The sequence below is a fragment of the Lepisosteus oculatus genome, chromosome 9 (assembly GCF_040954835.1).
Source record: "Lepisosteus oculatus isolate fLepOcu1 chromosome 9, fLepOcu1.hap2, whole genome shotgun sequence".
Classification (NCBI taxonomy): domain Eukaryota; kingdom Metazoa; phylum Chordata; class Actinopteri; order Semionotiformes; family Lepisosteidae; genus Lepisosteus; species Lepisosteus oculatus.
The window spans coordinates 46,812,740-46,839,452 of record NC_090704.1 but is presented as its reverse complement, the minus strand read 5'-3'; the positions used below and the strand labels follow the sequence as shown (position 1 = coordinate 46,839,452).

The 26,713-nt window shown below is 52.3% G+C and overlaps 1 protein-coding gene across 5 annotated transcripts in view; it reads left to right on the top strand.

Moving 5' to 3' along the window:
* The window catches only part of LOC102685816 (rab11 family-interacting protein 4A), a 52,364-nt gene that overhangs the window by 13,176 nt on the left and 12,475 nt on the right, over positions 1 to 26,713 (top strand). For 2 of the 5 annotated variants that reach the window (XM_015356033.2, XM_006635228.3), the window contains exon 4: positions 25,762 to 25,985. In XM_015356033.2, the coding sequence (XP_015211519.1) occupies positions 25,762 to 25,985 (224 nt within the window). The other 3 variants (XM_015356034.2, XM_015356035.2, XM_069194665.1) reach the window with 3 other exon arrangements.

Genomic DNA, 26,713 nt, shown 5'->3' with positions numbered 1-26,713 from the left:
CTGTTATTGAGACATCAGTTCAGTATTAATAAATATTATGATGAATAACTCTGCTGAAGACCATGCTGTACACAGGGGGCCAGTGAGCCTCTCATATTTCTGGAGCCCAAATTCATTAGAGACTCTGTAACTAAAGACTTTTATGTTATTACAGCTGAGCAAAAGGATGTAAGAGGATATCATAAGCAGAGACTAATTTGAATTGTTTGTAGTAATAGCGTCTCAAATGTTTCCCAAGAGCACCTGCATCTGAGCTCTGAAAGGAAGTTACAACACAGTTTCTTATGAAATTACAGTCCTAAGATACATGTAAGCTGTTGTGCATAACTGGTGTCTGGTAGTCATTTTCTATATTTTTCATAATCTTGAAGTGGGACATACAGTATATATCAGCACATGTTCAAGGTTATGGTGTTAGTAAGTAATATGTATGGAATAATCACTGGAATATGTTAACTTAACTGTCTGAAGGTCTGATATACATATGATATATAATTTTACTTTCTCAGTGTTTACCATTTTAGATTTATAGATGATCTTCTTGCTATTGGCAATATTAAGCTCTATACAGAATCTAGATCAGTGATAGAAATCAGGATGAGCTGTGGTTCTCATGCAGATTCCTGCAACCCAGTTACACCATTTAACCTTTATCTCTAATATAACTACACACATTACCTTGAAGGCAGTTTTTAAAATTAATATTTAGAGAGGAACTTTATCAAAAGCCTTATGACACTCTAAATAAACCATTTATATCTACCACATTATAGAGAGGTGAAAAACAACCTGCAAGGAGAAAATGTCTTACAAAACACCAAAAACCAAACAACAGATGGAAACGGTAAAGACTTGGGCTCAAGGAGATGATGTACAGTATTGCTTACTGACCAAACTCTGTGAGTGGTGTCATTACGAATGGCTTTATGGCAATAAGTACTGTAAGAGGGCTCTCCTTTCCCTGCCCTGCCCCTGACTGGACCATGCATGAGAGAACTGAGGCTTTGGACTGAGCCAGCCTGGGCCAGGACACTCATTCACAGGACAGTGACCGCTCCGCTGCACACTGCAGAACAGACTCAGCTAGAGAGTGACAGCTCAGACTGCGACAGAGGAAAGCTTTCAATATTCATGAGGACTGAAAGAAGATCCTGCTGCATGTGGACAAGCAGGCACACCTGTGTGTAGAGAATCACACTTGGGGATCTTGAATCCTCAGCTGTCGAAGACTTACATTGAGTCTGCTGGACTTCGGGGAGTTAGAGTAAGTTGCGGACATATTACTGTTGCTTAAGGACCAGACTTTTGATTTTTTTTTCATCTCAAAGTTGACAGCGCAGGCAAGTTCTGTAGCCCTTCAGGAGGCCAGGGCACGGGGTCATCGATCCCTTCGTCCGTCCCTGGCCTGAGTTGGCAGCAGCTGCTTCGTTAGACAGGTGCAGCTCCAGGGAGAGGAGGTCAGAAAAACTGCTCCTTTAAAGGCAGTCTTCTGCACAGATGGGCACCAGTGCCTTATTCAGCACAGAGCCACAGAGGTTTAAAACAGCCCAGTCATTTCCTTCCCACAGCAGGAGAGTTATGGAAATGAAGAGGGGCTGTTTTCGTTGCTGTACGGGTAAACAGCACCTCTGATATTGACGTTAATCAGACCTGAAGGGAGGGATGAATTATTCATCAGCAGTGAAGAGCCGTTTTCTCTGTGTGTGTTAATCTGCAGGGGAATCTGGCTTCAGCAGGGGCCTCATTAACTACTGCAGACATGCTGGGCATGAGTTAGCAGGCTGGATATCAGTCTGATCCACTTGCTTTCCAATGAGAATTAAAACCTGGGACACTTTAACACCGAGGTGCAACGAAAAGAAAACATTGTATGGAAGAGTTTTTTGCTAGTCTAAACTGCTGAGATCTGTTGTTTCCAGGGCTGTTCTCAGGGAGGGCTGCACCATTACTCTGTTGTGTGTCAGCTGCTGTAGGTGCTGAGAGACCCCAGTTCGTTTGTTTGGTGGGACGTCCTTCTGTAGAATGTAGAGGCTCGTCATTTTACCTGAAGACGCAGAAGTATAACATTGAACTTACACAGCACATATCTTGTATACAGAGGCCGGATCTTCCTGTTGGTACTTTAGACACACACACACTGTGTGTGTGCTTCTCCTTCAGCGTTCTCTGGAAGAGGGCGTGTTCGTCACACATTCAGCTGCTCTCGAACCCTCGCTGGCCTCCGCTGTCACTCCTCATGTCCCTGCAGCAGCTTCCTGCTGTCAGCGGGCCGTGCATCGGCGGACACGGGTCCCTCCCTCGCTGCCGGAGCAGGGAGCTGGAGAGCACGCCCCTCCTCGGGCTGGCTGCTCGCACTCGGATCCCTGTGCAGAAAGGCTGAGGCCGGGCTCAGTGGGCCAGGAGGGTGAGAAGGGTGGTGAGGCTGCAGGACGCAGAAGGACAGGCCCTCGCTGGTGTACAAACAGTGCAATGGGACGTGCCGATACGCAGGAATGGCTCTATAAATCTGGCGACGCCCCGATTGGCTGTGGTGAATTTCGAGGGAGATTTAAATAAACGCCTCATCTTTGCATCGGAGTTATATAGGTGGCTCCCTCAAAGACTTCAGGACTGTGTCCATTCTGGTCGTGGGGACCAGTCCCAGCCGTGTCTGGGTTGGGAAGGGAAACCAAGAGTGTTTCGACAGAGCAGTGAATTATTCAGGCTAGGGAACAGCAGAGGGATCCCACGTGTCTGCACATGGCCTAGTTTGTGAGTTAGAGAGAGCCTGCGGGAGACAGCTGTGTGGGGGCCGAGGGGGAGAAGAGGCTGGGCGCTGACCCTGGAGCCCTGCAGAGTGGACAGAGTCAGCGGGACAGGTGCAGCATGGCCTCTGAGGCAAAGCAGCTCTTATCCCAGGTGTCCTGCAGGATAAATGAAGCACAGCACGCTCCGTCCAGACTCCCGCTGAGCTGATACTGGGACATCCCCTTGGGATAGAGCACAGAAAAATCAGATTTATTGATCAGTATTAGTCATTTTTATTAACTTTTTAAGTCAAGCATTCAAAGGATTAGAAGAGAGAATTTGCTTTTAACTGAATGTTAAAATGGATATTAATTATTTAATTAAAATAATTTACATTTTTTTTAGATCCAAGCAATTTTTATGTAAAGTAGAAAACCTAAATGGCTCCAAAAACTCTCTCACCCGCTTAATGCACCAGCACAGACTCAGGCCTTTGCACAGTGCCTGGTCCGAGAGTAATGGGAACAGACTGAATTTAATGGGGGTTGACGTGAGTGATCTGTCTCACCAGTCATCTCCTATCTCACTGAGGCGCAGCCTAGACTCCACTAATGTTACACTCATGTTCCTTAGTTTCATGTTCAATCTATTCTTTGTTCTTTATTTGATTAAAGAAGAAAGCTGAAAGGCATTTTTTTAAAGCACAAATATTCACCTGCTGTTCCCTCACCCTGCTAGCCCTGCCAAGCCCTCTGCATTTCTGCTCTGCTCTCAAGACCAGGTATCCAGATGTCCACTGACCAGAAATCAATAATTATTCTGCATTGCTGCAAGTTTTTTTGGACCGTTTCTTTTATACCTGGTTCAGGTGGTCAGCTGCGTCAGCATGCATAGGCTGCAAAGGAACAAGTAATAGGTTTATTCCTGAATGAATGAAGGCTCCACACCCAAAGAAGGCTCCACAGCCGAAACGTTGTGTTTTCTTTCTTCTCTTTTCAGCATGGAATAAACCTATTACTTGTTCCTTCTTTTATACCTGCCTGTCAGGAAATGGGTTGGACAATGAGAGCGCCCCTTCTCCAGTCAGACAGGCTCCTGTCTCGACAGCCTGTGAGCTCCACAGTGCCTCACAGGAGAGTCGGACTTGCACAGTGATGTCATCTCTCGCCGACAAGAGTCGCGGTGTCACTGGGGACCAGAAGAGGCCTGGCTGAGCCCAGCTGGCACTCTGCCATGCTTACGCGTTGTGTGATGTTGGTGTCTGCCTGGTGTCTGACGATCCTGAGCTGACGAGCTGCAATTCCGAAACCAGGAGTGAGCAACTAAACCACGAAGCACAGAACTGACACCGAAGAGCTGCCGCTGACATGCAGACAGACATGAACAAGGAATCGTGTGTCTGTCTGGTGTTGGGCTCCTGTCATGTGACAGCTGATTCCAGCAGCGCAGAAGCACAGATTTCCTTTAACTGAGATCATATCTCACCGCGGAGCTTGTTGACAGTTTATCTGGTTAGGAGGGGGTTAGTTGCATTTACTGATGTAGAAGAAGGAAGCTGAGGAGCCGGTTTCATTCCTACTAAATTGGAAGACTTGATGAAAAGTGGAAAGATAGAATGACTTGCAGATTGACAGAGCATTCTGGAATTTATTGCTTGAGGTGTATTTTTAATGAGACATTATTGCTCTGAGATATTGTGTTGCTTTCACTTTAGACTTTCGATTTTTTACTCAAAGAAGCATTTAAAGGAGGGTTTTCTGTGTGCACGCAGGTATTAATTTGCTGTATAGGACTCCAGGCCAGCAGAGGGCAGTATAGAATAGACTGGACAGATCAGTGACCACAAGCACCCCCCAGGATGTCACAGGGGGTATTTAATACAGATCTGGGCCAGCATGTCCTTCTGATTCAAGTCTGGTTGCAGAAGCTTCAGCTACAGTAGCAATCTGAGAATAGGCTTGCATTTTAAATTATTGAGTTTCTTTATAGTCTCTGCTGGGGTGCAGCAATGCTGCGATCTCTGGTCGCAGTGCAGACTGAGCAGTGACCTTAAGTCTCACCTCAGCCAGCAGCTGGATGCTCTGTGTCTTCTGGACTAACAGCTACAGTGCTTATCCACATGGCTTCTTCCTGTGATCCTGCACTGATCCCGACTGGCACACCTCTCTCCCTCCCCCTCTCTCTGTTTAATAATGCATCCCCCAGCTCAGAACCCAGCAAAGTAATTAAAAAGAGAGATAAGATCCCGCTCCCCTGTCAGAGATTTGCATGTGTTTTCCATTAGTGTAATATTTATTTGATTGGGCATAAGCCGTCTGTTTTTTTTCTTCGGGAATTCTACTAAAGTTTCCACATGCCTGATCTCCCTTGGGACAGCAAGCAGGGACTTTGAAGAGGGGTTCTGTATTTATTTGCTGATGTCCCTGTGCTCCCTGCAGCAGGCTCACGTGAACTGTCCCCAAGCGCAGAGGTGGGCTCACCCTGCCCGATATGAAAGTGTGACGGGCCAGCCTGTCATGACCAGCCACCAGCCCCTCCGCTGGGCGGGCGGATATCTGGCAGCGTTGTGCAGCAGGAGCTGTGTCAAGGGGCAGTGGTGAATGGGGGTGCCCCTCCTCTGGCGGTGTAGCGCAGCAGCTGTGTCAAGGGGCAGTGGTGAATGGGGGTGCCCCTCCTCTGGCGGTGTAGCGCAGCAGCTGTGTCAAGGGGCAGTGGTGAATGGGGTGCCCCTCCTGTCACTGCAGTCGCCCGCTGTGCTGCGGAGCTCCGGGCTGTAGGTCGTTCCCCTGAGCAGAGGGCAGGTGCAGGAGCCCTTGCACTCTGTCCCTGACAGTGCATCGGCGGGGAAGGGCGACAGGAATGCCAGGGCCAGGAGAGAGGCACTTCCTGGGATTGGGAGAGGCCGAGCAGGAGCTGGTGAGGACTGCAGCCTCAGGAGACTCCGACATCTCTGGGCTTACCTTGATATTGGATCGCTGGGCCCCCCTGGGCCAAAGGCATGGAGCGCCTGCAGTCCTGCGCTGTTTCCATCAGGCTCTGTCTGAGGACTGAGGTGGCCACATGACTCGCAGCAAGACCTGCAGGAGGTGTGCACCCCTGGGCTTCGTCTGGCCAGGCTGCAGTGCTGCTGCTGGGGGGATGGTACTGCTTCTTGGGGGGCAGTACTGCTGCTGGGGGGGTAGTACTGCTGCTGGGGGGCTGTGCTGTATTGTGCTGCAGTGCTAGGGCTGTGGCAAGCCAGGCAGTCACAGGGGAACCAGGCCATCATGGCACTGATGCAGTTCAGCAGCAATTGGACACCGGTGATAGAAATGCAGTCTGCTTTTTTTGCTGGCTTGTTGCCTTTTATTAACAGCGCAACTGGCTCAGGTCATGGTTTACTTTAATTAAGAAGCCTGTTTTGGAAAATGTAATTCCGGGTCAGGCTCCATTCTCTGTTGTTGCAGTGCCTCTTGGGGTTTTCACGTCCTTGTTTCGAAGCTGCTGTGGATCATGTTGTCCAAACAGGTTAGGTATTATTTATTTGCTCATTAGACACGGCCCAGTGCGGGTGAAGACTGGCATGGGCAGTGTGCCAGCTCGGTGTCCAGTCTGCCCGTCTCCCTTCAGTTCGGAACCAGACACTTGTATGATTCCTGTCCTGCTCTCTCTGCCCTTGTTGTCCTGTAAAGCCTCGTCCTTCTCTGTGCCTCTGCGTTTCTCTTTCAGGATCTGTGTCTCTGCCTCTGCCTTTCCATCATTCTCCCTTTCTGTCCGGCTGCCCCGCTCCCCCCCTCCGCGGTGCTCTGGCAGGCTAATTAGGCCGCTGATTGTCCTGCGATGAAAGAGTGCGGAGCAGGGTGGCAGTCACATGGCACTCCACTGCTGCCAACTGCCCCTCTCTTCTCCTTCGCATCTTCCAAACACTCCCACTCTTTCTTTCCCGCGGCTTCAGAGTCTGAAGTCTCGCAATGTTCCTGCTCTGTGCGATGTCTGAAGCACCCAGAGCAATACCAATATAAATCAGACAGAGCTCGGTGTGGAAATCCGTGGGGGTTTCACCAGAGCAGAATCTCCACCCCCCCCCCACACAGCGCGGCGAGCAGAGTGTCCTTCGAAAGTCCCAGGGCTGCCTGCCTTTCACTTCGCAGGAGCTTACTGTGTGCTGTACCGTAGTAAAAACACAGTACTATTCACTGACACATGGAACAATGGTAAAGCTATGGTGAAGGGGCGTGACCAAGCAAGCCAACCAGTCGGCACTGCAGGGCACAGCCTGAGAACCAGCGTGTGTGTTAAACACGGTGACCTGCTTAGGAGTCACATCCCAGCTGGAGATCCCCAGCCAGCCTGGAATATCCTCGGGACAGGGAGAGGCGGTGCAGGGCTGAAGCCACGTGCCCAGCCTGCTGCCCGGGCCCTGCGCTGAGCTGATAACGCCTCCTGCAGATGCCTAATCAGACAGAATTCATACACAGTGTGACAAGTGCAGCTCCTCAGGAGCTGAAAGCAATTGAGAAAGTCTGATTGACCAAACGAAGAGCCAGTCTCGGCAGTCCCTGCGCTGTGCAGAGAGACATGGGCGACCCGCTGCAGCTCAGTCCCTGCAGCGCCAGGAAGTGGCCGAGCTGTGAAAGCAGAAGTTATTGCTGCCACCTCTGAGGAAACAGCAGTGCCCGTGTCACTGGAAAACCACTTCTCTTCTCCAGAGTTCTCAGGTTGCAGCTTGTCAGCGTCAGAACCGTGAGAGAGCAGTCAGACACTTCCACCACCCCTTTCCTCTGCTCTCCCCTCAGATCGCTGTGTCCGGTCAGTAAGAAGAAACGGACTGTGGTATACTGTGGTCGCGGTGAAATCATGGTAAACTGTGATAGGAGCCAGCACAGTAAAGCACAGTACAGGCATGGAATAAGCGTGCTTAAACTGAAGAACTGAAAAACAGTGCACATTCACAGCACTAAACTTCCACCAAGCTAACTGCTTCATTTTTAGTTTCCCTAATTTTCTTGCCCAGATTTATTAAATCCATGTGCTACTGCTACTGTATGTACCTGCTGTGTCTCGGCACATTTTGTTTCCTGTGTTTGTGAAGACGGAGTGTGTCTCTGGATGTTTCTGTTTTGCGGTCCAGAGTGGCGCAAGGCACACTGCTGCAACCTGCTCCCTGCAGCCCGACAGCTGTCCACAGAGCAGGGAGGCCAGCGTCCTTGGTGTTGCTGCTGCAGTTTCAGCACAGACAATGTTTTCTGTCGTGCAGCTCTGAGAACACATGCAGGTATTGATTTTAGACAGTTGAGCTGTCTGGGGCAGTCAAGCAGAGCAGTCAGTGATCGCCCCAGGACACACAGGAGGTACAAACAGGAGACTTTCCAACAGCACCTGTCCTGCAGCACAGTTTCGGTCTGCCTGTTATCAGCCCTGTGCAGCTTTTCTTTGTTTGATCATGACTACATGGCTACTTGGACGGGTCTCGGGGCCAAAGGTCAGCTTCTGCTGTGAAACTCAGAGGGAACAGAGACACAGCCACTCTGGACACTCCTGCACGTCCGTGATGAATTTGTGAACAGTGGCCCCTTTAACGTTCACTCTGAGTTCGTCAGGGGTTGTTCTCTGTGATCTCAGCCCTGCACTGTGGATTAAGCTGGGACTGCACCTTGTAAATAAACACTTCTCACTGCTCACTCGTGATTTGACTTCGCTGTGGATGGTTTTAAGCCTTACCGTCCTTGCAATGCCACAGAAAACACTTACGAGTCAGGTGATGCAAGGGAGACATCCTTTCAGATTTGAAAGTCAGAAAACTTGTCTGAAAATCTGATTTGAGTCGGTTTACTCATTGCTTTCACCCCGTTCTGCTGTGAATGAAGCCCAGTATTGACACACAGAAAAGATGGAACCAGTGTGCAGCCGTAACTGGGAGCATGAAAATGAACTTTCCCTTAGTATGCTGTTGATCCACCAAAGCAGAAAAAGGTGAAGTCCATACCAGAGCCACAGCTCGTCCTGGTTACTGTGCTGGTAAGTGGACTGAGAGGATACGACTGCCCCTGGATGGGATGCCTCTCAACAATACTGGTCACCACTTGAGATACTGGGGTACAGTACCACACTTAGGGTACCACAGCAGGGTCTGCAGGGGGGGACTCAAACCCGCAACCAGTTGCGAGGCCGGAGGCTCAAACACGATGCTGTGCTGCCCCCATTATCAATCTAAATGTGTGAAAATTATTTTAGACAGTTTAAGATCATTTTGACTGTACACTTTGGGCAGGTGTCCCCCAGGGTGTTCGATCAAGCCCTCTCCTCACACTGACTCCCATCAGGCAAGGTGCCCTGTTTCTCTGCTGCACCGGGATGAAATAAAACGCCCAGCTGATCTGGGTTTCTGTGCTTCCTGTGGAACTGCTGCAGACACAAACTTCTGCTGCACTTCTGTGAAGCGGTCTTCTCTGAGACCGCACAGTACAGCCCTTCCTCCTGACCGCATTCTCTACCAGGGAGAGTGACACAGGCCAGACTCTCCTGTTTTGAAACGGTTCACTAATACGTTGAATCACGGACCCAAACCCCCCACCCCACCCCCCCAGCTGCTACGACAGAGCTTACAGGGTGATTGATTATTAGTGATCGATTGTTCTCTCATTCTGCCACTGTTCAGAACTCTGTAATGGGGGCAAAATCAAATATGCACTGCCACATTCGGAGACCACTACAATGATTGTCAGATTGCTGATCCGGTCCCATGAGGTTTTTAATCTATGCCCTAAAGCAGAACTGTGGCTCTCTCTCTCTCTCACCACGTCCTTCAGCTGAAGTGTAGTCAGTCAGGAAAGGTCACTCAGTTTGCTTTGTTTATGCCCTCGTGAATTAAGAAGTCGAAGAAGAGGTGCGTGTTCTGGCTGTGCTGTGGTGTGCTGTCAGGTGTTGACCAGGGTGTCGTGGTGCACAGCTGGGGGTTGTTGCTGTGTTCATCAGCTCCTTCTGGCCTGAGTAGCGATTCAGAGTCTGACAGCAGAGAGAGAAGAGGAGGATGGGCAGAGCCCTTCTGCTTCTTTCATGGAGCCTCAAAAGGAATCAGTAGTTTCTTGTCTCATTGGTCTCTATTGTGCACTTCAGTTAATTTTGTCCAGAGCAGAGGAGCTCTTCAAGACTGAGTCTGAATGCATTTTCTGTGTCGAGAAAAGGAGAATTGCTTCTCCTGGTTATTGCTGGGGGGAGGACATTTTTTTTCTTTTTGTCCTTCTTCCAGATGCATTTTCAGCCTTGGAAGACTGTGTTTCCACGGGCTTTCATTGGGGAGGAGCGGCTGTTAGACTCAGGCCCTCCACTCGTTCCCTGCTCCCCTCCGCCCCGCAGGCTCACAGGTCTCCTTCGGTAAAGACTTCTGTCCGCAGGGTGGATTGTGTGCACGGAAAAACACTTGACAGCGGGTTTCCATTTGCAACTTCGTACTTATTGCTGTCCTTAAATATTTAAACGTTCAGTTTTGTCAAGAAACAGAAAAGGTGTAAAGATCAGAGAGCCAGGGACAGGATGACAATTTCAGCAGAATAGTCAAACTAAGTATTGTTGCGGCTCTGGTGGCTCTGGCCACACACTGGGTAAACCCCACTGCGCGTGCGGGAAGCTGGGAGTATATTGAATTCTAAATGTGTTATATTGCTATGCTACAAGCCTTTGTATGATGTTAGGCTTTGACGATTTTCTGAAATAATTTGGATTTAAGTCACATTTGATCAGGTGTCTTCTAAATAACATGATTAATAAAATAATGAAGCTCCACAGATGAAGTGTAGGATAACCAAAAACGAGGTCATTTCCACTGGAATCGGTGAGCTCTTGATAAAGGATTCTGTGTGCTAGAGCAGTAGAAGCCTGCAGAGAGAGAGAGAACAGAGAGTTCAGTGGGATCGTCGGACTGGTAGACTCACAGCAGGAGGGTTTCCACAGGACAGGGGTCTGGGATCACTCTGACGCTGAGGCTGGGGGGAGATCTTGGGGGACGAGCTGCTCCCCTCTCTGTGCCCCCGGCCTGCAGCAGCAGCCCTGCCAGGGAGCCTGTGCGCAGTAATTGGTATGCACGGTGCCCGGTCAGGCGGGCTCTGCGCTGCTCTGACACTGCAGCAGGCGAGAGAGCCGGTTCTGCCCGCGCTGCCTGAGACGTGCAGCTGGTTTAACCCTGCGCCTGCTGGGCTGCCTTGGCAGCAGCACCCCCAGAACAAAGGGCTCACAACAGCAAAAGCAGAGTACAGGCAGGCAGGCTGTAAGTGCTGTGCAGTGCTCAGGCCTGTGGTAAAGTCTGGTACAAACTGGGGACTGATCCCACAGCAAAGCACATTCATGCTACACATGGTAAAAGCAGGGGAAAAATTAAGAATACCGTGCCGATTTACCGCAGTAAACTTTTAGGGTTATGGAGCCCCGGCTCTGTGCACTGGGGTGCAGTCTCTGAGGAGCTACCCACAGTCAGGCACTGGCATGGTATCAGTAATAAGCCGTGATGCCATCACAGGCATGGAGTTTCATTTGAGCAATGTCTCATTTTGCATGGTATCCTAGTGGTGGGAAAGATTTTAAGGCTTTAAAGATTTTAATTGGCCAAGGTTTATAAAGTCCTTCACTGTTTAAAGCAGCAGGCTCCCATTGCGTTGTTAGAGCAAGGTGGTCTGGAAGGGGAAGAGCAGGAGCCGTGAGATCCAGTGCTACTCGGGAGAGCACATTCCTTCCCAGTCCGCCTTCTCCTAATTCCCCAGCTGAACGTGTCTCCCGGGTGACGTCCATTCATCCGGCCGGCCTCTCCGCGGAGCACTCCAGCGCGCTGCTCTCTGGCGGGAATGGGCCGGGAGGAAAGAACAGCACCAGTGTGAGGAACAAAGCCAAGCGACTTCCTTAGACCCGCCTCTGTTCGCTGACAAAGGGCCCAGGGGACCAGCGGGCAGGGACGTCCCTCGGCCTTCACCAGCAGGGCTCCTCTGTCACAGGGGCGCTGTGTGGAGAGCAGGCCCAGACTGGACACTCCCGCCACACTGCTCACCCCTGTGCACCCTGGACACTCCCGCCACACTGCTCACCCCTGTGCACCCTGGACACTCCCGCCACACTGCGTCCCCCCTGTGCACCCTGGACACTCCCGCCACACTGCTCACCCCTGTGCTCCCTGGACACTCCCGCCACACTGCGTCCCCCCTGTGCACCCTGGACACTCCCGCCACACTGCTCACCCCTGTGCACCCTGGACACTCCCGCCACACTGCTCACCCCTGTGCACCCTGGACACTCCCGCCACACTGCTCACCCCTGTGCACCCTGGACACTCCCGCCACACTGCTCACCCCTGTGCACCCTGGACACTCCCGCCACACTGTGTCCCCCCTGTGTACCCTGGACACCCCTGCCACACTGTGTCCCCCCTGTGCACCCTGGACACCCCTGCCACAAGCAGAGAGACAACCCTCTCATGCCCAGCTCATAACCTGATCTTGGAAAAAATAACAAACAGCTGAGAAGCTAAGGAGGAAGAAACACAACCAGCTCTGTGGGACTCTGAAATCAAAGTTTACACTTCCTGGAGTTGCGATTCCTCTTAGGAAGAGACAGGTTTGAGCTCAGTAACCTCCCTGGCACCCCTGCACACCAGAGAGAGAGGTGCCCACAGCTGAGCCCTGACCCCCGACCCCAGCTGCTCTCCTGACCCGCAGACTGGAAGGCATTCTGTGTCCTGCTGTCACTCTGTTCTGCGTCACCTCAGGAAACCTAAGAAAGGTTGCAAAAGGGAGTTCTTGCGAATTGTGTTGCTCACAGTGATTAATCCCTGAACGTCGTCCAGCTTCCTCTCACAGGACCCCAGATCGTGTTTCTTTAACACTTTCCAGACACACTTCCCTAACCCGTCCGAGCCTGGGCTCCTACGCTCAGGGGCTCAGGGATCCCCCTGGAGTGTGCCTGAGCGCCGTGTGTGGTGGCAACTCATCGTGGACCAGCAGCTCAGGGCCAGAGAGGAGCGCGCTTCTCTGTTTCTTCACTTTTTGTTGGAAAAAAAAACCGCTGGGGCGTTCAACCAATATCCGAATGCAGGAGTTGTGCAGAATCGCGTGTGTTTAATTGTTCAGTCTGTTTATGGTATTGATGTACCTGACAGAGGGGAAATCGTGCCTGGTTTCCCGGTACAGGGGTGAAGGACCCTGCGCCCTGCACTGGAGGCGGGAGGGGGGCGCTGCTCACCTGTACGGCCCCGCAGCCTGCGGGGGGGGGAGGGAGTGTCCTGTATAGCAATGCACGGCCCGCTCGCCTGCCGAGTGATGTCACCGCCGAGGGGCGGCTCAACTGAAACCCGTCGCTTAGCAACAGCTAGGAGAGGGGGGGGCGTGGCTAACCTAACAACTGTTGCAAGAGTGTGTGTGTGTGTCCGCGCTCAGCCTGCGAGGGCTCGTGTGCTCTGTGTAGCGTGAAACACCAGCCAGGCTCTGTTCCTCCGAGTGGATCCCACACTAAGGCACTGCCGTCTCTCACACACACACACGCCTGCACCGCCGGCTTCCCCCCCGCTAGATCTCCGTGGGGATTTCGGGGTTCGGTCCTGGAGGGGTGTGGATGTCTTCCTCGCCGGGTGCCCTGACCACAGCGGCCGGCGGCGGCGGAGGGCATGACAGCCGTCCCTCCGTGAGCAGCTCCAGGGTAAGGAAGCGATCCTACAGGCGGAGCGGAGCCGGCGCTCAGCTCTCTCCGGGTCCGTCCTCTCCTGCGTTCTCCCCCCGGCTCGGCTCGGTTCGGGCCGGCTCGGCTTCACCTGCGGTGCCACAGGAAGCTCCGGTGTCTGTGCCGATCCTCACCCCCTGGCGGCAGTGGGACTCGGGAATCGTTCGGCAGTCCGGGCTGTGATGAATGGCGTGAGATGGCGTAGCTGGTCAGCGAAAGGCTCCTGTTTCTCTCCGTCGGCGGGGAGAGAAAGTTTGGGAAGGGGTGACCCCTACCTTTGAAGCGTTTGTATGGGATGCAGTTGGGACTTTATCTGGCCTTGGAGGCGGTCTTGTGCCTTTAACAGTCACCGGTGTCACCGACGGTATGAAGCAACTCGGGTTTAAACGAGGCAGAAGTTAGAACTCGGTTGAAGAGGAAGTTCAGTGTGCGAACAACGACACGGCGGGGAGCCCTCCTGTGGTGAGCTGAGCGCTGAGCGGATGCGGTTCTGGCCCATGCACTTTCACACCCGGTACCGCGGCACCGGCCCTGCTGGCGCTCAGCGGTCCTGCGTGTATCGTTACAGTTGAGATACTTTGTGTCGCCTAAGACCCGCACGGGAAAGGTTAGTTACAGGTTATAGCTGATGTGTGCGGAGCGTACTGGTGCACTCTGGCTGCCGTCGCTTCATCCAGGTGGGGCTGCACACTGGTGCTGGTGGAGGGGATCCCCATTACCTGTAAAGCGCTATATAAGTGTAAGCAATTATTATTATTATTATTATTATTATTTAACAATGGCCGAACCTGGTAGTAATAACTGGATTACCTCTTCACCCAGGAGGGATAAGTGTCTGGGAACCGGTCCCAAGCGAGAGGGCTCGGTGCCAATGTCCCGCAGACTGGACCGGACGCGGTCCCGGTGTCGGTGCTCTCCCCTCCTCGTGGCGAAGGAAGGGAGCAGCTCGAGCTGAGACCGGACCGGGCCGCTCGGTTCGCCGTCCGTTCTGATCGAACCCTCTGCTCCCGGCTCGTTCCCCTTCACTGCCCTGCAAGAGGCCGACCCGCAGTCCGGTTTCACGGTCGGTGCCTGCGGTCGCCCACGCCGCTCCTGTCGCCCGCACGGGCAGTCTGGCAGGGGGGACAGAGGAGGGGTCAGTGGGGCACTCGGTCCGGCCAGTGTGTGGGGCAGCAGGTCGCTCGGCAGAGCTGGCACCCAGACCGGCTCGGAGGGATCACGGGCTGCTCTCTGTCTCTCGGGCCTCCAGCGCTCCTGGGCTCCCTGCCTGCGCAGTTTATTCGCCTTGTTTTAGGGAACAAGGCTGTTTTAGGCTGAACGCGCGGCCGCGAAGGTCAGGGAAGCACAGCTCTGCCCTTCCTGGTGTTTTGCTTTCCAGTGCAAACAGGTGGTTAAACGTTAACAGGCTCGGCGGGGATCTGCGAGCACTCGGATCAACACCGCTGCGCAGGCTGGAATCCGCCCCCGGAGCCGGCAGAGCCCGGGCGAGCAGTGGGACATGAACCGGCACTTGTAGGAGCTCAACTGGGCACACTGGGAGCCGCGCGCAGAGGTCTGTCGATTCAGACCGTACTGGAAAGGAGTCTGCTGTGTTTTTTAACCCAACTGGCGCAGCAGTTGTACAGAAGCTGGCCGCGGCTCCCTTTGATAGTAACGTGAGAAATTGGTAAAGTAGTTGAAATGACAAAAATATGGACAGTACTCTAAGGTGCATTAGGAAGGTTACAAAAGAGAGGAGCCATTCGTGTGGGCTAATTGATCCCAGGATCTCATCCAGCTGCTTGAAAAGAAACCAGGGTATCGGCTTCAAGAACAGTTTGTTCCAGACTCCCACCACTCTTTGTGTAAAGAAAGGTTTTAAATGCACTCCCCTGTAGTTTCCGCTTGTGCCCTCTGGTCCGTGTCTCCCTGCTGATTCTGAAGGGTCTGCTGGGTGGACTTTGGGGGTTTCCAGTCTGCGTGTGGAGAGTTCTGGGGGTAGAGAGGAACCTGTTGTTCACGAGGACCTGTGCCTCTGGAGCAGGGTAGGAGTGGTCTGAATCCCAGCAGTGCAGGCTACTGACTTATCAATGAAGTCAAGTACTTTAACGTCTTGCAGCACGGTAACACGCACAGCAGACTTCTCTTGCAATCACAGTTAGTTGTTTCGGTGTCGTCCCTGCATTGATTTTGTGTTTTTGTCTGGAACCCCCCGCAGCCCCCTTCTGTAGCCCCTGTAAATCAGACCCCAGCCCAGGCAGGCTGTGACCGGGAGGGTCTGGTCTGTGATCTGCGGGCCGCCACACTCGGACGCCGGCCCGCCATCTGGGCAGCGTGACTTCCCTGCACATCTGTCTCTCCGGCAGCTCTAAAAGGGGATGATCGCAGTTCTCCGCCAGCTCTTGTTTGTTGGAGTGGGAGTGTCGCTGTGGCATGTTCAGTTCAGCCTTTTCTCGGCGCGTGTGGAGGGTCTCTTCCTCTACCTGCCCGGGTTACAGCAGCCCACCCTGTCTGTACACTCCTTTGCACTGCTACGGCTCCCTGCTGGTGCGATGGTGCTGGGCCATACCTCCTGCCCTTCGCCGTGCTCTGGAAAGGCCTGGGCTTTGTCACGCTGCACAGCAGCAGAGCTGGGTGCTGCAGCCCACTCCCTCTCTGCGTACCGGGGGGATGCCAGTCAGGGTGACATGTCCAGAGGCACACGCCCTGCTCTGTTGGCATGATTAACTCAGTGTGTGAGGAAGCCATTGGCTCTTTACAGGCCTTGGAAATCTAATTTGCTGCTGTTGTCAAACCCGCAGGGTCATTACAAGGCCTCGTATAAGCCAATCGGTTCAGTGGCTGCCAAATACTGTTGCTACATTAATTGCTTTCTCATTTATTTTAAGAAAAAAGGGTTTGGCTGCAGAAAAGATGTTGCTGGACACAGCAGACTGCTGCCTTTAATTGAAAATCTTTGTCATCTGGGCAGAGGTGTGAACGTTTTTGTCAGCAAGCAGAGTCTGGAATGTTGTTTTCTCCCTGAAAAGAACTTGAAACTCCTCATTAATGTATTTATTAGCCCTGGGAATGACAAGGCAAGGTTTCTGTTGTCACAAGAGCTTTCATTGTTTATCAATTCCAGCTAATCGCAGCAAAATTCAAGACTTACCTTACTGGTTATGGAGGCTAGGAGTGTCTTGTTTATTTAGGGAATTTGTGACCCTAGATATGACTTTTCCTCAAATTGTGAATTGTGAAAAAATATCCATGGCTGCATTAGAAGGTTTTAGGGAGAGAAAGTTTCTTACAAACAGGTTTCAGTGTTTTTATGTTAATGGTGGGAATTTTTTCTGCCTTTAACTTCATAGCCCAGGGGTTATTCTGTGAAAGAGAAGTAACAGCTCAGTGCTTCCTCATCGGTGTAATCGTGACCAATTCCCTTGTTAGGAATGTGGTGAAGGTAACTGGTACTAGCTTTAGCATAGTCTTTCACAGTTTGCCCTGTAACAATAACAATGAATTGCCGTGAGAAGCCTTGTGCATGAAATATGTCATTTTATACAGTCAAATCACATCAGCAGTATTGTTCTGATGCACCATGGTGCTTTGATCCAGCGCTGTTTCACTCATGTGAAACTGCAGCGCTACTGGAATTACTGGGAAGTTACTCCCCTTCCCGCTGGCTGCGCTGGGGCTGCGCAGGAGGGGGGTGACCAGAGGAGTCAGCACAGGTGCGGGCTGGCTCTGAACCCCGTCCCCAGGCCAGGGGCTTCAGCTGGCTCTGAGCGCAGGCGGAGCGAGAGAGGCTCTGATCTGCTCTTGCCACGTTTTGCTGAATTTTCAAATCGGTGGAGTTTTTTTGGTGGTGATGGGGGGGGGGGTTGGTTTTGCTTTTTTTGCCAAGTGAGCTTCTCCGTTTTTAGCCAGAAGCGTTTTGCATAATGCATGATTTAAAAAAAAGCAAAACCCCAAATAATCCTGCAAAAATCTTTTGCCTGGGCGTGCAGGAGACGTGTGTGGAGGATCTGAGCCCTTTCTAAAGATGTGCCCTGGCTGTCTCTGTGATCAGCCACGGGCTGAGTGGTGCAGGTACAGAGACAGAGCAGGCTGGGAGAGACTGCTGAAGGCAGGCTTGTTGTGCATCAGTGCTGCATGTCGAAATGCTTAAAAATATCTTCTTACATGCTGTGACGCATTTCAGTAACATTTTTGAAAAATGCCCAATGAATGACGAAGAGGAGGCCCGTGCTTTTGAAATAAGATTTAGATCAGTCTCAAGTCAGCAGGGTATGAATTAGAATCGACTTTCTCAGAAATCGATGATGTCCATTGGTTGTTGCCGAATGGGATTCTCTTCCTTCCAGAAGAGGTGAAGACAGCCCCTCGTTAGTATCAAAGGTTATTGATCTCCGGGGAAGCGAGCACAGGGAGAGCTAATATTCCTGCTTCGTAAATAAGCTCATTACAACAGATACAGCAGCAGGAGTCAGTGGCTTGAGTAATATACATTATTGCTACTTATGTAAAATGCATGAGCTGCTATATTGCAACATTGATAGAGTTACAACTTCGGTGGCCTGTTGTGGTGATGTAGGTTCGGTCCCCAGCTGTACTGAGGCCGTGCATCACACTCCCCGGGTGACAGCGGTGCTTTATTGAACTGCTTCATCTGGTGACGATGTTTAACTCGGGGACAGTCCGGTGTGGAGGAGTCAGCTCCTGGGGGAGGCTGCTGGACGTGCCCTGGCGCAGTCGTCCTGTCCGCTACGAAAAGCATCATGGGACAGCTTCGCTGCGCCAAGAGGCACAATGTCTCAACACGGAGAAAATCCCACGCTGAACAGCCCCAGACAGTGCTCAGGCACAGCTCCCGTCCCATCTGGGAGTTCAGAAGGCACAGCCTCTTACCCACAGAAGGAACGGGTTTTTTTTTTTACAAGTTGGGACTTGAAGGTGTAGGGCGACACGCCCAGAATCCAGTGCGACGTGAGCCCGATTCTCAGGGTTGCCTCTGGGATCCGCCAGGCTGCCAGGGCTGTCTCTCCAGACACACCCCCAGGGAAGAGGAAGGCTCTGGAGGAGAAAGGCAGGCCGAGCAGGAGGGTAAAGGGGACAGGAGCAACCGAGGCCTGAACTCCGCAGTGTGAGCTAGTGACACAGATGGAGAGGGAAACACCAGCCTCCATCTCCACTCGGACTTGCAGCACGGCCTGCCTTTCTCCCCCGGAGTCTTCCTCTCTCCCTGGGAGAGCCCAGGCTTTCCCCTGCAAGGGCGTCCTAAAGTCTCCCGCGCTTAAAGTCCAGCTTGGGAGTGCGGCAGTAACTGATGGAAATGATTGTGCTCCAGCAGGGGCTGTGCTATATCTAGTTGGAGACTAGTAAATTGAGGATAGAAAAATTCAGAATGTGATCTAGTGGAATTGAGTTTGGCAGGTAGTTCGAGGGAGCTGGTTGGCATCCGTGGCGGCAGTCTCCGCCCTGGGGCATTGCTCTGGAGTGGAACAGTGTGACCTTGTCCTGCTTCACAGCTCTGCCACTTCTCTCACTCGATTGCAAGGGGCAGGGTCTGCAGGGGCACGCTCATGGTGCCAGCTCACTGCCCCGGCCTCACAGCAAGCCAAGCCTCTATCGGTCCCATTCATTGGAGAGAGACTAGATGCCGGCCTCAGGCTGGGATAAGAGCAGCACCAGAAGGGCTGATCAACACGTTTCAGGCTCCCGGAAGACTCCCAGCCCTGCCTGCACAGGTACACTAGTGTGTTGACACATTTCACATGACTGGCTCCTGCTCCGTGTGACCTCATTCTCCACGGCTTACTGTCCGTGAAGAGGTTTCCTCTTCCTTGGGCTGTCTGGACGCTCCTGCACGTGACCGTGTGACAGACTGTGCAGCGGTAGTATCCAGCGAGGTCTGTGCTCATCCTCTGAGAGCGCTGCTTTGAAAATCTCATTATGAAGCGGGATGCTATTTTTACAGATCCTGCTTTGCAGTCCCTGTCAGTGAGGCCGAACATTAATAACTCGACACTTTATAGCGAGGCGGTTTTCTTCCATGAACTGCAAATGATCACAGGAATAAAACTGTCAGACTGCTTCAATTGATGAGGCATTTTTAATAAATAAATGTTCCGAGTAAGCTGAGGAGTTAGGTTGTGAATTAATATGGCTCCTTCTGTTCAAAGCACATTATGCAAATAGACAGCATTCCGGCTTGTAGAATATGCATAGAGAGTCTCCTTTTTCAAGCCCAGCCTTTTAAAATCTAGGTCAGTGCTTTTGCCCCTGTGCTCTTCTGATCTGCTCCATTGCCGAAGTTTCCTACTAACAGTTTAATTGTTAATTATTCAGTTAAATAATGATTTGAGTCGTGATTCGATGTTGCAGGACTGCGAGGCTGTGTTTGCTGGAGTGGTCAGAGGGCTGGGTGAATGGTGTTCGTCAGGTGTGTCAGTGCAGGTGCTGCTTGTGTGAAAGTGCTCCAGGTCAGTGGTTTGTCTTGACTCCTGTTCCACCCCAGAGCTGGCGGCAAGAGGGTTACCTTGACTTCCTGCCCGGCCCAGAGTGGGGGTCCGGCCAGCCCGGCCCGGCCCAGCCCGGCCCAGTGTGGGGGACCGGCCAGCCCAGCCCAGCCCAGCCTGGCCCAGTGTGGGGGACCGGCCAGCCCAGCCCAGCCCAGCCCAGCCTGGCCCAGTGTGGGGGTCCGGCCAGCCCAGCCCAGCCCAGCCCAGCCCAGCCTGGCCCAGTGTGGGGGTCCGGCCAGCCCAGCCCGGCCCAGCCTGGCCCAATGTGGGGGTCCGGCCAGCCCAGCCCGGCCCGGCCTGGCCCAGTGTGGGGGTCCGGCCGGCCCAGCCCGGCCTGGCCCAGTGTGGGGGTCCGGCCAGCCCAGCCCAGCCCGGCCCAGTGTGGGGGTCCGGCCAGCCCAGCCCAGCCCGGCCCGGCCCAGTGTGGGGGTCCGGCCAGCCCTGGGGAGACGCATCCCAGCAGCCGGCTTTGTTGTGATAATGAGATGTGCTCTGGTGTCTCATTAATATGAGAATTACTGCAGCAGGTCGGAGAAATATCGATTGTGTACCAGTAGGCTCAGAATTCATACCGGTAAATACCATGAGCCTTTTTTCCATATCGTGGTAAAAATAATAACCTGAACGCAGGGTGAGGGGGTGCTGCAGGATAGGGGTCACAAGCTGCGGCCCATCCTGACCCCACTCACATGCACAGGCATGTGGGGCCCAGGTCTAGAGGTGTGTTTGGGGGTCTCCAGGGACCCCTGATAGGGGCACGCACACACTTGCTTTCTCAGTTATTCCAAACGAGCGGCGCAGGCTGTGCTTTCTGACCCTGCTGCTTGAAGAGTGGAAATGTGTTGAACTCCCTGATGGGGGTCAGTTCTGGGTCGGAGCTTCTTCTGTCGCTGGGATGGAGCCCTGATCTCTATTGGCTTGAGCAAATAAATTTATTTTTTTTTGCGGTCTCTGAGCTGGGAATTCTGCCTGGTTGGGTTTGAAAACCCTCCTTTATAGCAGCTCCTGCTCTGTCTGAGAAAGCGGTGCGGTCTTGCAGAGAGACTTTGGCATTGCGGATTCTCCCGGAGATCAAACGGACGAAAGAGCAAAAACATCAGGATCAGGAGAGATGATCGGCATTGCACAGGGGGCGAGGGCTGAGGAGAGCAGAGTTCAGGTGGGGAAGGGTGAACCGGGATAGACAGACTCCTGTCACAGCTCTGATGGGCTCTGTATCCTTAAGCAGACTGCTGGGCTGGGGTTCGAGGGACACTGTGCCACTGAGTGGCTGTGGTGTAGGGAGATATCACTCACCTCTCATGTCATGTTCACAGCACAGCTTAGGGTTAGTCAAGCCAACTAAAATCCATTAGGATCTCTGTTTCTGTATAAACCTTTATCTTGCTTAATATTGATTGATACTGACTCTGCTTTGCTGTGGTATTCCATGGTCTAGTAAACCACACAGTAAACCTTCTTACCAATTATTCTAACCAATAGTCCATGTTATTTAACTCGGTATCTAAACATTGTCGAAATGCTGCAGGCAGATAATGATTTTGCAATGTAAAGTTTAAAGCATTTGGAAATCCTTTAGGAATTCTGCAGAGGCTGTCGGTGAAGGGCACTGCAGGAGAACAGGAGTAGTGGTCGTGACCCTGAGGCCAGTCTGCATGGCCGGAACAGCCCCACGACACATCTTCTCACTTCTTCCCTCAGCCTGTTCCCATGAGCTCGTTCATGGCTGCTGGGCTCCTTCTGAACCCTGCCGGGCCTGGGGGGATGCAGACAGCAGAGCTCGAGCTCTGAGGTCCGAGCTGGGACAGAGCCCCTAGGAATGGGGGATCCTGGCCCATCAGGGTGCAGAATCGATGGTCAGTGGTGCCTCACACCAGTTCAGTTTATTCTCACATGCACAAGTCCAATGAATTGCTGCTTATTTGCAGTATTGCTCCCATACAAAGACATGAAAGGAATCAAAATCACAAACCAGAGCGGGAGTTGAGCGAGTTCAGCAAAGACACGTGATCAGGGAGCTGCATGACCGCGAGCATGCTGCCCACTTCGCAGTGAGGGTCTGTCTTCCGACAGCCACGACTGGTTAGTGAGTAACAGATCTGTTTTCAGGATTTTGTTGTCTCCACATCTCCTGCAGGCTCGGAGGTTGGTCTCCCATTGCACAGCAGTTTGATCGGTTTCGTGTTGCTGTGAGGGCTCATAGACTTGCTGGTGTCAGCTGAGCATTTCAGGTTATACTGTTTTGAGGAGATATTGCCCTGAGGGACGCATACGGTTATAAAATGATTTTTGGTCATATGTTTACATATTTGGTCCCCTGCTTCAAGCGTGTGATTTGTACACAAAAACCTGCAGCTTGTAAGCTTGTAAGAATTGAAACGGATCCCATTTCTACAAAGTGGGGCAGCTTGTCCCCTCTGGGAGCTGAGCGTGGAATGAAAGAATGAGATCTGTGCCCACCTTGCCCTCTGGTTGTCTGATTCACAGGGAGGAATTGATTTTGTGAAACCGAGAGATAATAACTGTTACAAACAAGAGGTAGACATTTAGTCCGTTTAACCTATTATGTAATTAGTAGCTAATTGGTTCTCATCCAGCCATTTCTTAAAGGAAGCCAGGGTATCGGCTTCAACAGCATGGCTGGGTAGCTTGTTCCACGCTCCTACCCCCCTTCTCATGAAGACGTCCCTCCTTCCAGAGGGGAGGTCCGCAGGTCAGGGTCAAGGGATGGCACTGCATCTTCCTTCTTTCACATTCGTTGGCCTGACTCTGTGTTTTGCAACATTTTCATTGTTTTACTCCCATTACTTTCAGATGCTGTTAATCCCTTTGCATTGTTTTAATGTATAAAAACGCCTGCCGGGGGAAAAAAAAGGCCTCTGAGCACAAAAGACTTGGAGAGGCTGATCCCTCAGTCAGTGCAGTATGAAAAGTATCCAGCTGGGTGTTTTGTGCTTCAGGCCTCCTTCATTATGAAACAGGTGTGAAACCCAGTATTTCGCTCCACACCCGATACCTTACTGGCACACCCTTGTGCCTCCAGTTGCTCACTGAAAAAACATCCAGAGTGATGCCAGCTGAATCCAGTCCAGAATCCTGCAACCCAGTGTGCGACAGTTCTCCCCGTCTTCAGAAGCAACAGTTTCCTGCTTCTTTCTGCCCTCACCTGTCAGCGGCCTTGGTGGGCACAGCTGAGACCTGCTGAGGGAGTGTGCACCCAGCTGTGCTCTTCAGAGTCCTTCATGGCGCCTGGGCGCGCAGAAGGTACCAGCGCAGAAAATGAATGGCTGGCCTTAATTCACAGACTTAATGAAGCTGCATTTGTCGAGGGCATTTACTATAAATGTTTCAGGGCTGCTATTTTTAGAATGAGACCGCATGGAGCAGACGTGCAGTCAGCGCTAAGATCCACAGCGTGTCGCAGGCGGGGCAGGGCTGTGAGAGGCACGCTTGGCCTCCCCGAAACCCCGCTGGCGGGATCTGCTGGGTTTCACAGCGATCTGGCGGGGCTTTGCTGTACTTCGCGGTATTTTTATAAAGGCTGTTGGTTTCTGAGCTCTGAACATGAAGCAGCTCTGGAGAGGTGGTGAGAGTGATGTCTTGAGGAGGCTGGGGGTTTGCTGCTTCATCGCCCCGTGAATCACCCAGGGCCGCCGGTTTGTTCTCATGCCTTTTGAAAGAGCGAGAAGCAACTTCAGAGCTCAGCAGGCGCGAGATCTCTGCTGTAAATAATTCACAGCGCATGAGCTGAAAAATCTTTTTGTTGTTGTTGTTGTTGTGCTCTTCAAATTTAGTGGAGGAACGGAAAGGCGAAGGGGGTTCTCCTGTCCACATGCCCTGTGGTGGGTCCGGGGGTGGGGGAGGGGGTGCAGCCTGACCCCTCTCTGGGTGGTTGTTCACGCCGGACTCGCAGGAGAATACTAAACAGGCTTCCCAAGCCCCGCCTCCTGTCTGCCGTCCCATCTCCACTTTTATTCCTCTCCCCCCCCACCCCCCCCCGTTGTGAAACTCATCCAGAGCGTTTCCCTCACGGCAGCGACCTCGTCCCGCCCTGGGGCAGCTGCGCCCGTGCCTCTGGGCTGAAGAAGCAGTGCCGTCACAGGGTCAGAAAGCATCTGCACTGCTAGCCAAGGAGCAGGACGCTCTGTCGGTCTGAGAACAGGACGGTACCCGAAGAGCCAGAGAGCAGGGAGAGTGGAGACTGTGGTGTGAGCACAAGCCGGCTCTCGGCTCAGTGTGTCTGCGGCCCCTGGCAGTGAGTGGCCTCTCTCTGAGAGTGAGAGCAGCCCTGACATGAGTCCTGTGGAAATGACACGGAGGAATCTGGTCTTCTTTCTCCACTGTTGCAGCACAAAATAAGCTGAACCAGCCGGAGACGCAGGTTGCATGTATTACATGATGCTCCTCCCTCTTCTACAATAAATCTTTACTCCCCTTGGAAGATGTTAAATATGTTAATTCTATTAATGCAATCATGTGACTCAAGACTTGTAAGGTGGGGTGGATGAACATTTCAGGGGAAATGTTCTTAAATTCTGCTCAAGGTCAATCTTTTGAGACAGATCTGTCTTTGTGCTGATGCAAGCTGTTTCTTAGGAACTTGCTCAGATGCTGAAACAGTACCTGACCTGTTCTGTCAGGTGTTCTGAACTCTCTGCTTTCAAGAAGCAGTTTCGGTATCTTGCTTGGGCTTGAGCTGTGCCTGTCTGTCATCACTGTGTCTCGGCAATCCAAGCCCAGGCTGGATAATGCCCCAGTGAGCCATTATAATACTCTGTAAGTGCTGGATGTCCTACTCTACCTGTTTTCTTAATGTCACTGTGCTGCTCTGACCTGTTAGACGAGCTCAGTGCCATTACCCAGAACGCGGCTGTTTATATCCTGTGGATTTGACTCCATGGCTGATGCACAGATCCTCAAACAGCCTTGACAGGCCTGACTGCTGGTACTGTATGTGTGGTTTGCAGCGAATGGCTTGCAGAGGGTGTGTGTGGGGGGGAGGGGGGGTTAGTGTCGTATTTCAAAGCAGAAACCATGGACACCATGGTGCCTTTCACAGGGGGCGAGGTTTGTTCTTGACTGTCCACCGCAACAGGCTTGGACTTACAGAGATGCTGTGTAATTTTCTTTTGACTGTCATGTAATACAATGTGATGCCCTGCAATATGGATTTATATAGTACCGTTACATGGGAACTGATATTGTTCCTGTTCCTGTCTCGCTTTGTGTTCAGATGGGTGTTTGGTCTTTAGTCTGCTCTGGAATAATACCGAGGCAGCCGGCCTCCGTGTTTTTGGTGTGCTGTGGGATGCCGGAGTGAAAGCAGGGGAAAGTGCAGGGAGACACAGAGAGGTTGTGGTGGAAGTACAGTGATGCACGGAGACCCTTTAGGCTCCTCTGGGGGCCCCTGTTAAAGTTGTCCTGACATCGGGAACACCGGCTCAGCTCAGACCATCGCCCTGCCTGAACACTTGTGCCTCCTGCACACTGGCAGCTGGAGGTCAGTGCTCAAAGCAAGCTGCTGGCTGGAACTTCACATGTGTATAGTGTGCATCACTCCCTACTGCATCACTGGGCTGTACTAGTTGTCTGAACTGTATAATTGTGCTAATAGCTTGTTTGCAATGCATGTTGCAAATGGGGTTTGAAAGGTGTGGGGCAGCCTTTTATGTTCTGCACATTGTTCTATATTGCTTTATATTCTGCAATATACAGCATTAATGGAGTTTGAACACAGTGTCAATATTCTGGTGGACTATTAGTGATTACTTCTATCCGCACTGACCGAAGTCAGCTGTGTGTCCGGCGCCTGTGTGGTCAGTCTGCAGTCAGGAGGTCAGTGTCGGCGCAGCTGGAGAATTTCCGTTTCCCGTTCCAGCGTGCCGAGGAGGGGCTGGGCCAGCCCATCGTGGTGTGCCCACAGCCGTACCCCGACTGCGAACTCTTCCCTGATGAGGACGGCATGATGCTGGCGCAGCGCGATGCCCACGAGTCGGACATGGACAGCGCCATCGAGAGCACCCCCGGCTCCGAGCTCCTGGAAGGGGGGCGGCCCGAGGACAAGGAGGAGGGGCTGGGGGGGCTCTTCCTTGCCGCGGACAAGTGAGTGTCCCCCGTTTCCCTGCAGGCACGACACGGGAGCTTGCCCCCCCTTTTCCAACTTCCTTTAAGACTCGGATCATTTTCCAGCAGTTTTTTTAGAAAGAATAGACAAACAAGGTCTACTACCTGTTGAACCAATTTGCATATTTGCTGTGTTTTGCACATTTAAACACTGAACAGTCTGTTCCAAAAAAAACAGAGGGGCATTTTTTGTTTGGTCACTCTGGTTCAACCTCCCCTCTCTGCACAGGGAAGAGCTGTGCAAGAGCAGAGTGAAGAGGTCCCAGCTGTCTCCACTGCTGCGATGACAGTGCCTTCTCACTTGAAGGCCGAGGCTGTGTGGCCTCTTGCCCACCAGCTGGTTTGTGCAGGTTTCCCAGGCTGCCCTGGCGCTGTGCTTGCAGGTCGTGGGCACATCCAGGGGCAGAGCCAGCACAACCAGCGTCAGAGCTGGTCTGCCCTGGTCTCTCGCACGGACAGGCCTGCTGCCCGCCTGCGTCTCGCAGTCTCACACTGCTTGCTAGTCTTGGGCTCTGCTGGAGTGAAACTGCAGAGAGAACCCAACTGGGGATTTTCCCACAACAGGGAATGTGCAATTGAAACACTTGCTGAGTTTTTGTTTTGCTCTTGGTTTACTCTGTACTGTGTTGACGTATGGTCGAATAGATCTCAGCAGCCACACTAGTCCTCACCAAGAGCAGACAGATGTCTGTTCTAGCGTGAAGGTG